This window comes from Hippoglossus hippoglossus, chromosome 5 (genome assembly GCF_009819705.1).
Source record: "Hippoglossus hippoglossus isolate fHipHip1 chromosome 5, fHipHip1.pri, whole genome shotgun sequence".
In the NCBI taxonomy this organism is placed as follows: domain Eukaryota; kingdom Metazoa; phylum Chordata; class Actinopteri; order Pleuronectiformes; family Pleuronectidae; genus Hippoglossus; species Hippoglossus hippoglossus.
The window spans coordinates 16164980-16179150 of NC_047155.1; the positions used below are offsets into that span (position 1 = coordinate 16164980).

Below are 14171 nucleotides of genomic sequence, written 5' to 3' on the forward strand. Positions count from 1 at the left end.
CTCACTCAAGAAAGACACTTTTTTGTTGGAATCATGAATTTTTATTGAAATGATTCAGCATTACATAGCATTTAGCGTTCTTTTATTATGACACAATAAACGAAACTACATTTTCCCGGCTAAGGGTTAGGGTTACACTACACTTTTAGTCACAAAGCCAGTAGATGGACTGTTTGTTGAAAGTAGGGTTTAGTCTTTAATTTGTTTTACTAATTTGAGTGGGCAGTTTAGTAGAATGTCATAATTTGGGCCTCTACCATGCTGTGTTTAAGTATTATACTGTAGCTGTTTCATTTTATTTTATTTGTTATTTCCAGGCTGTGATGAACAGGATACACACCATCAGTGTTCCCTATGCAGTAATGAAGGCGTGTCCTCTCTCCTGGGTACAGAGGGTCCACATCCACAAAGGTAAATTCCGCTGATTTCTCAGCTTGAGGAGCAACAAGTAAAGAAATGTATTTAACACGCGTAATGTCACTTTTACTCCCGTGTAGCTCGTATAGGTTTGGTGAAGTGTCGTGATCTCCACTGGGCCATGATGGCTCATCGGGATCAGAGAGACACCAGCCTTGCTTCGTTACGGATGCTCATTGTAGCTGATGGTGCTAACCCCTGTGAGTACTTCACATGACCATAAAGTGCTGTGAAATAAAGACCTTTTCAAACTGTACAGATCTGATGATGCAACATATTGAATCCACCAACTCTTACTCTTCAGGGTCGGTCTCGTCCTGTGATGCCTTCCTGAACGTGTTTCAGTCCCACGGCCTGAAGCCTGAGGTCATCTGTCCCTGTGCCACCTCCCCTGAGGCCATGACGGTCGCTATACGCAGGTATAACACTAACTCATATTCCCCTTTTTTTCTTATCTGCAAGTTCTGTAATGAATGGGAATGCACAACACACATATTTGATGTTGTGTTGTGCATGAGATAAGGAGAATGGATGGGATGAATGGAATTGTTGATCAACCTCCTTCCTCTCCTGTGTAGACCAGGAGTACCGGGCGCACCCCTCCCCGCCCGTGCCATTCTTTCCATGGGCGGCCTGAGCCACGGTGTCATCAGGGTCAACACAGAGGACAAGAACTCCGCCCTGACTGTGCAAGACGTGGGTCACGTCATGCCTGGAGGTGAGAGCAGAAGGAAAGATCAATAAAGATAGGTGCTTGAGGGGAAATCTGACATGAGCTATCAGATCAATGAGCAACTGAACTACAGCTGCCAAAAAGATCATAAATCAGTAACTGTATGTTGTAACATTATTTGAAATCTATTGGTTTGGTATTGTATTCGCAGGCCCTGAATGCAACATAAAAAAGCTCTCGATTGAACTAATACAATAAATTAAGATTTATTTGGCAAAATAATCATGGTATGCTTTGTAAAATATACAAAATTATCAAATATGCACAGTTTCCAGGATGATGTTGATGATGATGATGATGATGTTTTTACTGTGTTTATGACTCTGTCAAATACTCAGCCTGCATGAGGTTCCAAGACATCACAGATAGAAATAACACAGATGCAGCACATACATTTTTAAAGAGTTTTCAGGCTTTTATGTCTACAACAAAATCAATAATCATAATAACTTTATTTATTTAGCACCATTCAAAAACAGCTGTAACAATGTGCTTTACGAAGAGGACAATTAAAAACAAGAAAACGAACAAGAAAAAAATATAGACTTCTGATAAAACATAGCTATTGTATTTTTTTTCAATATCAAAATGAAATAACCTATCCAGTTGTTGGTTGTTTGTACCCCAGAATAGAATCCCATCATAGTAATACCTTATAGTCTTCATCTCTACAAGAATTTTTACATTTACTTTCCTCCTGAATATCTTTGAACCTGCCAACCTCAACAGAATATCAGCTTTCAGTTGTGCACCTCAAGATCGTTGGCCTCTAGATAGCCACGATAAACACGTGTGTGCATTGAGACCTGGGCTGAGAAGTACAAAACCATCAGTAACTGTTGTCTAATTGTTGTGCTCTCCAGCTCTGATGTGCATCGTGAGACCTGACGGGCCTCCTCAGCTCTGTAAAACAGATGAGATAGGAGAGATAATCATCAACTCTCGTGCTGGAGGCACCATGTACTACGGTCTGCCCGGAGTCACAAAAAACACATTCGAGGTATGAGAGCAGAGGCAAAACTCAAACCTGCCTGCAATGATCTCATAAAATCAAAAGTAGAGGATTTTTCTGGGTTATAATTCCATCCTCTGTGTCTGTGTTGTGTTCAGGTGATACCAGTGAACAGTAACGGAGTTCCCATCGGAGAGATTCCATTTGTGCGGTCCGGACTCCTGGGCTTTGTCGGCCCAGTAAGTAGACCTGTTTAATGAGAAACTCCAGCCGACATGGAAACCATCCTCCTCTCTCGATCTTCAAATGGATCTGTGCACTTGATCGTGTAATGACCACGCTCCATGTGCTCCCCGCTCTTTACAGGGCAGTCTGGTCTTTGTGGTGGGCAAGATCGAAGGTCTGCTGATGGTGAGCGGGCGGAGACACAATGCTGATGACCTGGTGGCCACCGCTCTCGCCGTGGAACCAGTCAAGACTGTGTACCGTGGGAGGTGAGAAGGAATTCTGCTTAATTCTTCTCGTGTAGAGAGATGACGAGCTCTTCTGTGGTGTGAAGTGTGACTCCAAAGTTATCCATACTGACATCTAGTGGTACAATGGAAGCACAGCAGACTCAAACATAGCACAACTTGATGTGCTGTCGATGGAAAATCATTAAAAGGATAGTTCAACGGAAATTTTTTATTCAAGTGGAGGTGAAGTGTTTCAGTCCATAAAACACTTTTGGACTTTCTGTGTGTTTGTTTGTTTGTGTGTGTGTGTGTGTGTGTGTGTGTGTGTGTGTGTGTGTGTGTGTGTGTGTGTGTGTGTGTGTGTGTGTGTCTCAGGATCGCGGTGTTTTCAGTCACAGTGTTCTATGATGAGAGGGTAGTGATTGTGGCGGAGCAGAGGCCTGATGCCAGTGAGGAGGACAGTTTCCAGTGGATGAGTCGAGTGCTTCAGGTAAATCACATCATCACCCTTCAAGTGTTTATATTAGGAAGCAGCTTTTCTTCAAGTACTGTAATCCATCTCCTCTGGATGCTGCTCCACCACAGAGTTAAGCTGAAGGACGTGTATAATGAAGAAACAAACATTATTTTTGGTTTCCTCTGCAGGCTATCGACAGCATCCACCAGGTGGGCCTCTACTGTCTGGCTCTGGTACCGGCCAACACCTTACCTAAAACACCCCTGGGTGGCATCCACATCTCCGACACCAAGCAGTTCTTCTTGGACGGCAGCCTGCACCCCTGCAACATCCTCATGTGTCCCCACACGTGTGTCACCAACTTGCCCAAGCCGCGCCAGAAGCAGCCAGGTACACATATGATAAAATGGAGATTCCAACATTGCAGTTCTAACTTGCTATGTTGAGCTCTCTGCCTGTGTACGATTTCCTCGTGAAGTGACGCCTGAGTTACTAACTGAATCCCAAAGGAAAGAGAGAAACTGCTGACTCAGGCCTGCGTGCAAGAGTGGGACTGAGTATAAAGTGTTTTGTGAAAAAAAAGAGCCTGGTCAGTAGTTTTACATAACGCACACGTAACATTTTCTAAATTTGGACAAAGTAATATTCCTGCCACGTTGGCCGGGAAGCTGTCACACAATTGGAAAAAGTCACAAAATCCGCACATTTTAATTCAATCACATTGAACAGAGTGTGATAAAAACTTCATTCTGTTTTTTAATTTGACTCCTTATTATTTATACCAAATTCATTTTGTGATCTCTTTCTGTGAATTACACCTGTGGTTGATTCTGACAGGATCATTATTCTTTCCTGTCCTACTCTTCCCTCTCTCACTCTTTCTTATACACACTTTCCTTCTCTTGCAGTTGGTGTAGGTCCTGCATCCGTCATGGTGGGCAACCTGGTGGCAGGGAAGAGGATTGCACAGGCTGCGGGCAGGGACCTCGGCATGATTGACGACCAGGATCTCGTGCGGAAGGTTAGTGTGACTATGAACATTTTAACAAATATTCAACCAATCACTAATTTTGAATCTGATAACCTTTTAACCACATTTTCTTAAGAGCCACTTGTATGTTCTTAATAAGCAGCTGGGAACACAATCAGTACTTTAGCTTAAAGTGTATTATGGGGGTAGATAGTGACATTTGAGAACTCACCACTGCCAATGTAACAATGGCACAAGCTCAGCCAGAGCTCACTTCTACAGATGTTAAAAAAAAAATCTGGACTCTTCTCTCTTTTTCCTCTGGTCTCTCTCTGGATGTAGCTCTGTATGTGGCCCACAGTGATGGTAAGAGTCACGGCCCCTTCTGGCATCTTCCCCAAACCCTTGTTTACTCTCACCGTGCTCTTATCTATAGTGTATCGTGGTTGTTCTTTTTTGTGCTTATGTCAAAATGTGGGACAAGAAAAAGTGCATGTTTTTGTTATTATTTTAAATGCACCTTCTGTAAATATCCCTTGTTTTACTGCAGACGTACCCTTTCACATCCTTAGTTATTGTTCATTATAATAAAAGCTGGATTGGCAGGGGAGCATGTGGTATAAATTGTTTGCACGTTGGCAAGAGATCATTTACGTCAAACGGCTGTCTGCTGAGGTCCGCAGTCTCTGAGCTGCACTTTTTGTTCTATTTAGGTGTGAATAGGTGTGATTCCATCAGCACAAACCTCTCCCTGTATAACCTCGTCATGGTTGTGCTTATGATGTTTATTTAATCACAACCTCACATGTACAGTTTGCACATCTAATTGCTTTTCTCTTCCTATCACAGCATCAGTATTTGACGGAGGCTCTACAGTGGAGGGCACAGACGGACCCAGACCACGTCCTCTATGTTCTTCTCAATGCGAAGGTACCATACCCAGACTTCACACTTCACCACTCCACAACCCGCCTCCACCCAGCACCTCCCGTCATGTATTGTCATTGATGCTGCTCTGTTCTGTGCCGTGGTTCCTTTAGCTGCTGCTCTTTCTTCCTCACTCTGCATGAAGGCTCATAGAAGGACAGGGAGGTCCCAGAACAGAGTCATACCACCAAATATAACTTATTGCAATTAATGAAATCAACTTAGTTTTCTCTAAAGTGCTCCTGACTGAACTGGTGAATACAGGTCTCATTTCATTTATCTATTCGTTTAAAAGGTTGACACACCTGAATCAACAGAAACTCCATTAAGACAGCAATAGCATCAAGTGAGAGTTGACAAGACACAAGCAGAACAGAACAAAACCACAAGACATTAATATGGTGATACACACAACCACAATAACAAATACCAACACAAACCACAACAGACACTTTGGGCAGCGGGCAGAAGAAGTCCGCTTTAGGTAGGGTTACGATAACGAGAGTAAAAAAATAATCAAACTAGAAACAGTAGAATGCATACCTCCACTCTTACAGAGCAGTATACTTGGCTGAAGGAGCTGGATCCGAGAGGGATTCCAGTTCTCTCCTCTTGTAGGTCCGCTCAGATGTTTAAATTACTTTGGTTTTAACTTGAATGCACAGAAATAATGTAAAGATACCACGATGTGAATTACATTTTGTGTTTCTGAACCTCATTATTTCTTCCTGTCCTCCAGGGTGTAGCGGTGAGCACAGCGTCCTGCGTCCAGCTTCATAAGCGAGCTGAGAAGATCGCTGCAGCGCTCACAGAGAAAGGCAGCATCAACACCGGAGAGAACGTAGTTCTGCTCTATCCCCCTGGTAGGCTCCACTTCCAGCTTTCTCCCATTGATTATTGTTCATCGTGGAAGGTTTTCTCTCCTTCTTTTAATCGACCTTTGTCCTCCATCTTTCTCTCAGGCATTGATTTGATAGCAGCCTTCTACGGCTGTCTTTATGCTGGATGTGTTCCTGTCAACGTCAGACCTCCACACCCTCAGAACCTAGCAGCCACACTGCCTACTGTTCGCATGATTATCGATGTAAGTGTATGTGTGCTCTTTTGCACATGCACCTGTGTGGTTATCCATGCTCAAGGGTTTGTGAGTCCCAACAAAATATACTGCACTTCACGTGAAAGTAACATCATAATGTTTCCCTGAAAAGTTTTCCATCTTTAAAAATCATTTTAGTTGATTTATTTTAACAGATCAGCTCCCAAATAACTTTCAAAAGTCAACATCTGGTGTCAGCCTCAAAAGGTTTCACCCAGGCTAAGATAAATCATAGTTTGTACAACACAACAGTGCATTTTATACGTGCTTAGACCTGTTCTGTAACTTTTGACCATTTGTAGCAGCTTCTCTTGTTGAATCCTGTTTATGTTTGGTCACCAGGTCAGTAAAGCTGCGTGTATCCTCACCACTCAAAACCTCATGAGGACACTTCGCTCTAAGGAGGCTGCAGCATCTGTAAACATTAAAACGTGGCCAATAATCATCGACACAGGTAAGATATATAACATATATAAGATATACAGCAGCAGAGCGGACATGTTGACTCAGGTCCGGCTGTGTGACAGTGAGCCACATTGCTGTGACCCTGAAACTGAAGCTACTAAATGGAACTTAGCTGTCTTTCATTTTATTATTTACATCTGTGCTTATTACTCTGTGACATGTCAACATGTTAGTGAAACATTAATAAAAAACAGGCTCCTTAGTAGTGAGTAGTATAGTGAGTGTAACGTGCACAGTTGTGTCAGGAACATTCATATCAGTTATTACAGAGTGTTTGCTGTAACACAGTTTCGACATTAAGCCAAACAGGAAGTGGGACATTTCTCTGCAATGTCTCCTCCAGTTATCATCAATACTGCTCAGTGGTTAGATTTATGTTGCTGCCTTCGCTGTGGTTTGTCTTCCCCAAAAGAAAAGTACTTGAATAAGTTGCACAACCAGTAGATGATATCTGATTGACATACAGATATCACTGAGCAATAACTGTCAGTGTGAGATACACCTGGCAGTGATAACATTCTCTAGTGTCGGTTGCTGATATTCATTTTATGTGTATTTTGTTATTCGTAAAACATTCACCGTTCGTGTTCCTGCAGACGACCTCCCGCGCCGACGGCCTCCACAGATCTACAAGCCGCCCACAGCGGAGATGATAGCTTATCTGGACTTCAGTGTGTCCACCACAGGCATGCTCACTGGAATCAAGGTCAGACACATGAAATCAATCTTCAAATATTGTGGTCCACCTGTTTATACACAGCTGCTGCCACTTTCAATGTCTCTCACAATTCCCCTTATCCATTGGGTCTCTACACCTTTTAGAATATGAATCACAAAAATGTTTAGTGTTAAAACTTAATTTTTCATCTGTGAGGTTTTCCTACGATGGTCTAATGTGTCTTCTTGTTCATGACAGATCTCTCACGCAGCAGTCAGTGCACTTTGCCGCTCTGTAAAGCTGCAGTGTGAACTCTACTCCTCTCGCCAAATAGCCATCTGCCTGGATCCTTACTGCGGCCTGGGCTTTGTCCTGTGGTGCCTCGCAAGGTACAGAAAACTGTCCCCCACCAAACTTCACCCACTTTATGCACCCATGTTTTTTCTCTGAGATGTTTCTCCTCTACTCCTTCACTTGTTCTCCTGAATCTCTCGTCTCACAGTGTTTACTCAGGTCACCAGTCCATCCTGATTCCTCCCTTTGAGTTGGAGAGCTGCTTGTCTCTGTGGCTGAGCACGCTCAGTCAGTACCGCGTTAGAGACACCTTCTGCTCCTACTCTGTCATGGAGCTCTGCACTAAAGGACTGGGCACTCAGACTGAGTTACTCAAGGTAAGAGCTGCACACAAAAGCTCCGTTCAGAGTTCATAGATGAGTCCGAGGTCACTGTGTGTGTGTAGATGTAAAGAGGGCAGTCAGGAGGGGCTAAATGAATAACGATTTCACCAATTAAAAAAAACATATAAATCATTATGTGGTGATTAATGTTTCTGTTGTGGCAACAAACTAATCAATGTATTGTCACTAAGAAGCGTAAAAATACATTTTATTTATTGCAAAACTTTAGTGGGTCAGAGGACTTCAGCTGAGTAGATAGTTCTTCATATGCGGCCCAGGACACATGTGTGTCCCAGACCACCTCAGGATGTGGTTTGAGTTATGGGATCTCAGGACATTTGGGAGCGTTCAGACCTGTAGTTAGAGCTGACCACTTGTGATTGGATCCCTCAGGACAGATGGAAATACCAGATCTAAATGGGTCAAAGAGAAACGTTAATCACAACAAATATGGATTCTTTTGAATTGAATTATCGCTCTGTGTGTGTGTCTGTGTGCGTGTGTGTTTCAGACTCGTGGTGTGAACCTGTCGTGCGTGCGGAGCTGCGTGGTGATAGCAGAGGAACGCCCTCGCCTCACCCTCACACACTCCTTCTCCAAGCTGTTTAAGGACGTGGGGCTGTCACCCCGAGCTGTCAGCACTGCTTTTGGTTCCAGGGTGAACCTGGCCATCTGCCTGCAGGTACACCAGCCACACACAGCCCGGCACTACGTAGACACACACTGTGAGCTACACCTCGAGTCTGACCTGTATGTGTCTGTCCTCTTCACAGGGCACTACTGGTCCTGATCCCTGCACAGTGTACGTGGACATGAAGTCCCTCCGCCATGACAGGTGAGAACAGGCGGACTATTGTAGTCTGCAGTAAATCTTCGACAAATCTTAAATTGACACTTAAATAAAAAAGATTTGGGAGAAAGGTCTATATGGAGTTTAGGTTTCATTAAATATTGTTTTGTGTGTCTGAAGTCCACATTGTGACAAACTGTACCAATCACAAGGATTTATACATTTCCTATGTCATTTTGTGTTGATTTGTTTCCTGAGCTGCTTTACAATGACTTGAAAAAACCTAATAAACATCACACAACCTGTAGCTACCTTCAGAAATGCACTGAAGTCCAAACATGTTCCCGAAGTTTTCTGTAGGGGCTGTATTAGAGAGTGCAAATGTACGAGTCCAAGGACGTTGTCCTGCCAGCCCCCTAGTAAGATATATGGGAAAAATCGTGTTAGAGCGTGTTAGAATACTGCAGGAAAATGTCCTGAAAATGTCCTGAAAATTCAAAGCGAGCCGTCACGTGTTAGAAAGGTTGATGACCTTTCTAACACGTGACGGCTGTGAACCTAGAAGAAAATATCTCAAGATGAAAGGGAGTTGTCATACATGTAGAAGATGCCAACAAACTTCAGTTATACATCACTTCCTGCTGCTCTACTCGGGCACTACCACTCCTCGACTAAATGTTCTGGACATTTTCCAGCTGTTGTGGATGAATCTGACCCGGACCAACTTCTGCTGTTTTCTTCATATGTCATACTGGAGATTTTTCTGGATGTCTGAACAACTTGAGTCTATCACAATGATTCAAAGGTTTAAAATTGTATAACTGTAAATGTTCGATGAAACAATATCACTTACATTTTTCTAATAAGTGGGTATAGAAAATTATTTATAAATTATACAAAAAGTCATAAATATCTGCCTATGATGTGTATGTGTTGTTTCAGGGTGAGGCTGGTGGAGCGAGGAGCGCCTCAAAGTCTTCCTCTAATGGAGTCTGGCAAGGTGAGATGCTCTATTCCTCTGGTGTGTGAAGTGTTAGTTAAAGGAATATTAACAGTATGTTCCATGGTGATTTTAAATTTCTCGTTGTTTTTTTAGATTCTGCCGGGTGTGCGGGTGATAATCGTCAATCCAGAGACCAGAGGCCCCCTTGGTGACTCTCATCTGGGAGAGGTGAAAGGAAGATGTGATCAGACACTCAGTTTTAAGTGTTCACCCCGGTGACGCCATCAGTGACCCAGTGTGTGCTTCTCACTCTTAGATCTGGGTGAACAGCCCTCACACTGCCAGTGGCTACTACACCATCTACGGAGAGGAGAGTCTTCAGGCCGACCACTTCAACACCAAACTCAGCTTCGGAGATCCCCAGACGCTGTGGGCCAGAACCGGATACCTGGGCTTTGTGAAGAGGACGGAGCTGTTGGATGCCAGTGGAGGTAAATAGACCCTGACGCAGCCGAAACTAGTAAACACACTTTTGGCTGCTCACACGTTTCCCTCCGCTTTGTCTACATTCTTCTCTGGGTTGATTATGTGGCCTGTGTCTGTGCGCTCAGATCGGCACGATGCTCTCTTTGTGGTCGGGTCACTGGATGAGACCTTGGAGCTACGAGGGCTGCGTTACCACCCCATTGACATTGAGACCTCAGTGTCTCGGGCGCACCGCAGTATCGCTGAGAGGTGAGAATGCTCCCGTAGACATGATCTACCTGACACATGCACACTTAAAGTATTTTAGGAAACTCAGGAAATCCACCACTGAAGTGCAAATGGCTAAATAATATATATAATTTTATGACACATTTAATTTCACTTTAATCTGTACTTCTGTATGTTTTTTGTATCATAAAATTCTGCTATAAATGACGTTATGATGATGATTATCATGACTTTAGCTGAAGGAAAATGTGGATGGAAATATTATTCTTTTCTGTTTAATCTTTGTTTATATTCGTTGCTGAAAATCCCTCACAGGGGCATAAAAGTCTCTTTTATTTCATTTTATTTACTTTATTATTGTTTTGAAAAGATATTTGAGTCATTGAGGAACGAGGTAAACTCTATATATAGATAAACTATATGGACAGATGTTATATTATATCCCTGCCTTGCTTTTATTCCACGACTAAACCAGGACCCTATTATTGGACTCTGCAGTTCTACAAACAGAATGACAGCAGCTTTGATTTCACTAAAACCTTGTCCAGTTAGGAATAGTTTAGGATGTGTTTTCTTTACTTTCTCTCCCACAGTTACTCTCATGTACATACATTAATATGAATCTATAGATAGCAGCTGCTTAGCTTGACATAAAAACTGGAAATGGGGAAACAACAAGCCTGTATAAAATATTTTTATACTGCATTTTAAGTGATTTTAAAGGTGCTGGTTGGTAAATTGACCTGTTAATCTTTAGATGGAACCTGCTGAGCTTTTTTCCACCTGTTTTCAGTCTTTGTGCTCTGCAAACCAGAGCATCACATTTTGTGTATGAACATCTTTTCGTCTAACTCTTGGCAAGTGTACAAACATTATTCCCATAATAATGATCAAAATAATACATTTTATTTATAGGAGCCTTTCACAGCACTCAAGGTCACGTTACCATGCAGAGATAAAACATTTTTAAAAACAATCTAACAAAAATATCAATAAAATGAACAGTGAGTAAAACATTATGTAGAACATATTTCCCAAAATGTTGAAAATCACAGAGTTTGAAGGCCACGCTCACTCCCCCGGTTCTCCTCCCTCACAGTGCTGTGTTTACGTGGACCAACCTGCTGGTGGTGGTGTCGGAGCTGTGCGGCTCAGAGCAGGACGCGCTGGACCTGGTGCCTCTGATCACCAACGTGGTCCTGGAGGAGCACCACCTCATCGTGGGCGTGGTGGTCATCGTGGATCCTGGGGTCATACCCATCAACTCCAGGGGGGAGAAGCAACGCATGCACCTCCGTGACTCTTTCCTTGCTGACCAGCTGGATCCCATCTATGTCGCTTACAACATGTGATTGGGTCTGTTCTGCCATCACCCACAGTCAGGAGGCTTCTGCACCCTCATCCAAACATTAAACTTTCTGAGCTGGCAGGTGACGAGAAGGAAAAGCATGAACCACACATAAAACTGCCACCCAGCCCTGTGTGACACCAGCATATCTTGGCCACTGCATGTCTGTGACTGGATCTGCCATGTTTGCAGCTGTTCACTGTGTTTTATAGATAGAATTTTGCAAATAGGATCGGAGCAACATGTATTGCATATGGCAAAGAGAAAAAAAAACCACCCCTGTTGCACATTTTTGGGGGTAAAGGGGCAAACAACACATACAACAGGATCACTTTTAATACAGATACTATATTCATGTCTTTGTGAAAATCCATCCTCTCATTCTGTACTCACCACAAACTGATTAAAACACTTTCCCCCTTTGTGTCGACACAAATTCCAAGAGCTACTAGACTAAAATCTACAATTTTAAAATATTTTTGCATACAGCTTTTAAACTAATGCACACATTGCACGTGCTAAGCCCTTGTCATTTTTCACTAACACGGATATATAAAAGAGGACACGTGAAAACAGAACCTTTAAACTAATAGCTATAGTGTCAGTCTGTGTAAATGATTTTAAATGATTATTTTGTCCCATGATAATGAAGCCAAATAGATTCTCCTGCTATCGTATATTTCCTGCCTTATAAAACTTCAGTCATACATTCCTGTGGCTGTTAATTCTCCTTTGGTTTTGACCAGTTGTGGAAGTTCTGACAGACGTCCAAAGGGAGCAAAGTAAAAAAAGAGGAAAGAGGCCATATTCTGCACAGCAGCTAAAGGCCTCGCTGTATTTTAGATACTGTATGTTACTGTATAGATATTTTTAATTGTATAAATGTATAAATGCTCAATTCATCTCTCTTGGTTGATGGTTTCTGATGGATAGTTGTGCTGTGAGACGAGAACACGTAGCAGAGGGAAGATTGTAAATAAGATTTGACAGTACTTTTGAAATGGAATACTAGCTGTATAATTGAGATCAATAACTTTAAAGTGTCGTTAGTTAGGTTAGAAATAACATTGCACTTTCTCCAAAAAAAATGATCTATTTTATTATAACAATGATGCATTAAAGGTAATGGTTCAGGGGCATATATTATTCAGACTTCATCTTGCTTGAGGGGCTTGAGGGAGAGTTTTTTAGGAGGGCTCAATCTGTTAACGCCAGGTACCTTTCCTGTCAGACACAAAAAAAAAAAACCTGGCGTGAGGAGAAAGCTAAAACCAATATCATGACTGTTTCTAGGCGACCAGGTTATTTTGTAAAACATACAAATACAGGCCCACAACTGTTCATCTAATATCCATTACCATCGTATGAATCACACTCCTCTCGGTTTTGTATTGTATTATAATAGTGTTTGAGAGTTCTGCGTTTTCCTTTCCCTCTCGGCACTGTAAGAGTTCAATCGAACTGTTTTTGTGTTTGTGCGACTTTGTAAAGAATTACTTTGAATTCCAACAGCACTGTTGTTGGTACTGTAAGTCTGTAGTCAAAAGAGGAGAGCAATCATGTATCTGACTTACTTTGTGTTCAGTCACTGGATTTAAAAAGCACTTGAAAATGCAGTTGCAGAGCTGAGCCACATCCGAAACACCTTTGATTTGCAATCAATGAATAATATGAAAAAGAAAAGGGTAAACAATCGTTTGCATCAAAATGTGTTTGGTGTCCTGCAATCTTCTGATTACCTTGTACTCTTTGCCTAATTTATAGCTTGTTTGTTCAGTGATTTACCCTTAATAACCAACATGTAAATAGCTTTTTGTTATTTTTTTGGACTTTTATTAATGTCCCATCACAACATCCGATCATGCCAAACGCAATAATAGAAAGATGTTTTATTATTTCAAGGTAAACAGGAATATGATCCATTCAATTTACAGCACTTTGCACTGGTAGTACTTGCAGTAGGTTTCTACTGTGTGGACTTAACATTTGAGTGATTAATTTAACTGCCCCCATTACATGTTTGATTAAATATGTTAATAGTTTTAGAAATATTGTGCTTTACATTTGATTTTTTCCCCCCAGTTTGAAGTCGACCCTAGAAAAAAACCGACTAACAGCACTTCATCTTAGCTTTAACATTGCATCCAGCAGAACGTTTGCATGACTCAGCCAAGCACAAGAAGAAATCAGCTTGAGGCACATCTCATCCCGAGGCACAAGTGGGGGAGATATATACATACACACATAAATATATATAAGTCTACGTGAAACCGTATATTCAGGGAATAAAACTCATAACACAGGGATGGACCAGGTGGTCCCTTGGTGCAATTTGTGAATACTACCCATAAAATGTAGACGTTTGTCCAAAACAAAAATCTGTGTAATCATTGCAAATCTTTCCAACCTAATGAGCAAAAAGAGGGGTTACTGTCGCCAGTGTCCATCCACCATCTACCTGCTTCAGTGGGAAAACTCACCCGCTGGTTTCCACTCTTTTTCTCCGTCAGAGTTCTAACACTATGCAATCCCAAAGACAGTGCAATTCAATTTCCAAGCTTGCAGTTTG

General features: G+C 42.1%; 1 protein-coding gene across 4 annotated transcripts in view; it reads left to right on the forward strand.

Annotated features, from left to right (window-relative positions):
- Positions 1 to 13708, forward strand: part of dip2bb (disco-interacting protein 2 homolog Bb) — a 40775-nt gene extending 27067 nt beyond the window's left edge. For 2 of the 4 annotated variants that reach the window (XM_034586216.1, XM_034586217.1), the window contains 25 exons: positions 318 to 411; positions 498 to 617; positions 722 to 836; positions 996 to 1135; positions 2014 to 2150; positions 2261 to 2341; positions 2469 to 2596; positions 2933 to 3047; positions 3203 to 3404; positions 3923 to 4035; positions 4327 to 4350; positions 4834 to 4914; positions 5651 to 5774; positions 5874 to 5995; positions 6350 to 6461; positions 7069 to 7178; positions 7389 to 7519; positions 7633 to 7801; positions 8319 to 8489; positions 8581 to 8642; positions 9540 to 9597; positions 9694 to 9768; positions 9857 to 10031; positions 10152 to 10275; positions 11354 to 13708. In XM_034586216.1, coding sequence (XP_034442107.1) covers positions 318 to 411; positions 498 to 617; positions 722 to 836; positions 996 to 1135; positions 2014 to 2150; positions 2261 to 2341; positions 2469 to 2596; positions 2933 to 3047; positions 3203 to 3404; positions 3923 to 4035; positions 4327 to 4350; positions 4834 to 4914; positions 5651 to 5774; positions 5874 to 5995; positions 6350 to 6461; positions 7069 to 7178; positions 7389 to 7519; positions 7633 to 7801; positions 8319 to 8489; positions 8581 to 8642; positions 9540 to 9597; positions 9694 to 9768; positions 9857 to 10031; positions 10152 to 10275; positions 11354 to 11606 — 3036 coding nt within the window. In that variant the 3' untranslated portion in view covers positions 11607 to 13708. The remainder of the gene's footprint in view (positions 1 to 317; positions 412 to 497; positions 618 to 721; positions 837 to 995; positions 1136 to 2013; positions 2151 to 2260; positions 2342 to 2468; positions 2597 to 2932; positions 3048 to 3202; positions 3405 to 3922; positions 4036 to 4326; positions 4351 to 4833; positions 4915 to 5650; positions 5775 to 5873; positions 5996 to 6349; positions 6462 to 7068; positions 7179 to 7388; positions 7520 to 7632; positions 7802 to 8318; positions 8490 to 8580; positions 8643 to 9539; positions 9598 to 9693; positions 9769 to 9856; positions 10032 to 10151; positions 10276 to 11353) is intronic. The other 2 variants (XM_034586219.1, XM_034586220.1) reach the window with 1 other exon arrangement.
- The last annotated feature ends 463 nt before the right edge of the window (positions 13709 to 14171 follow it).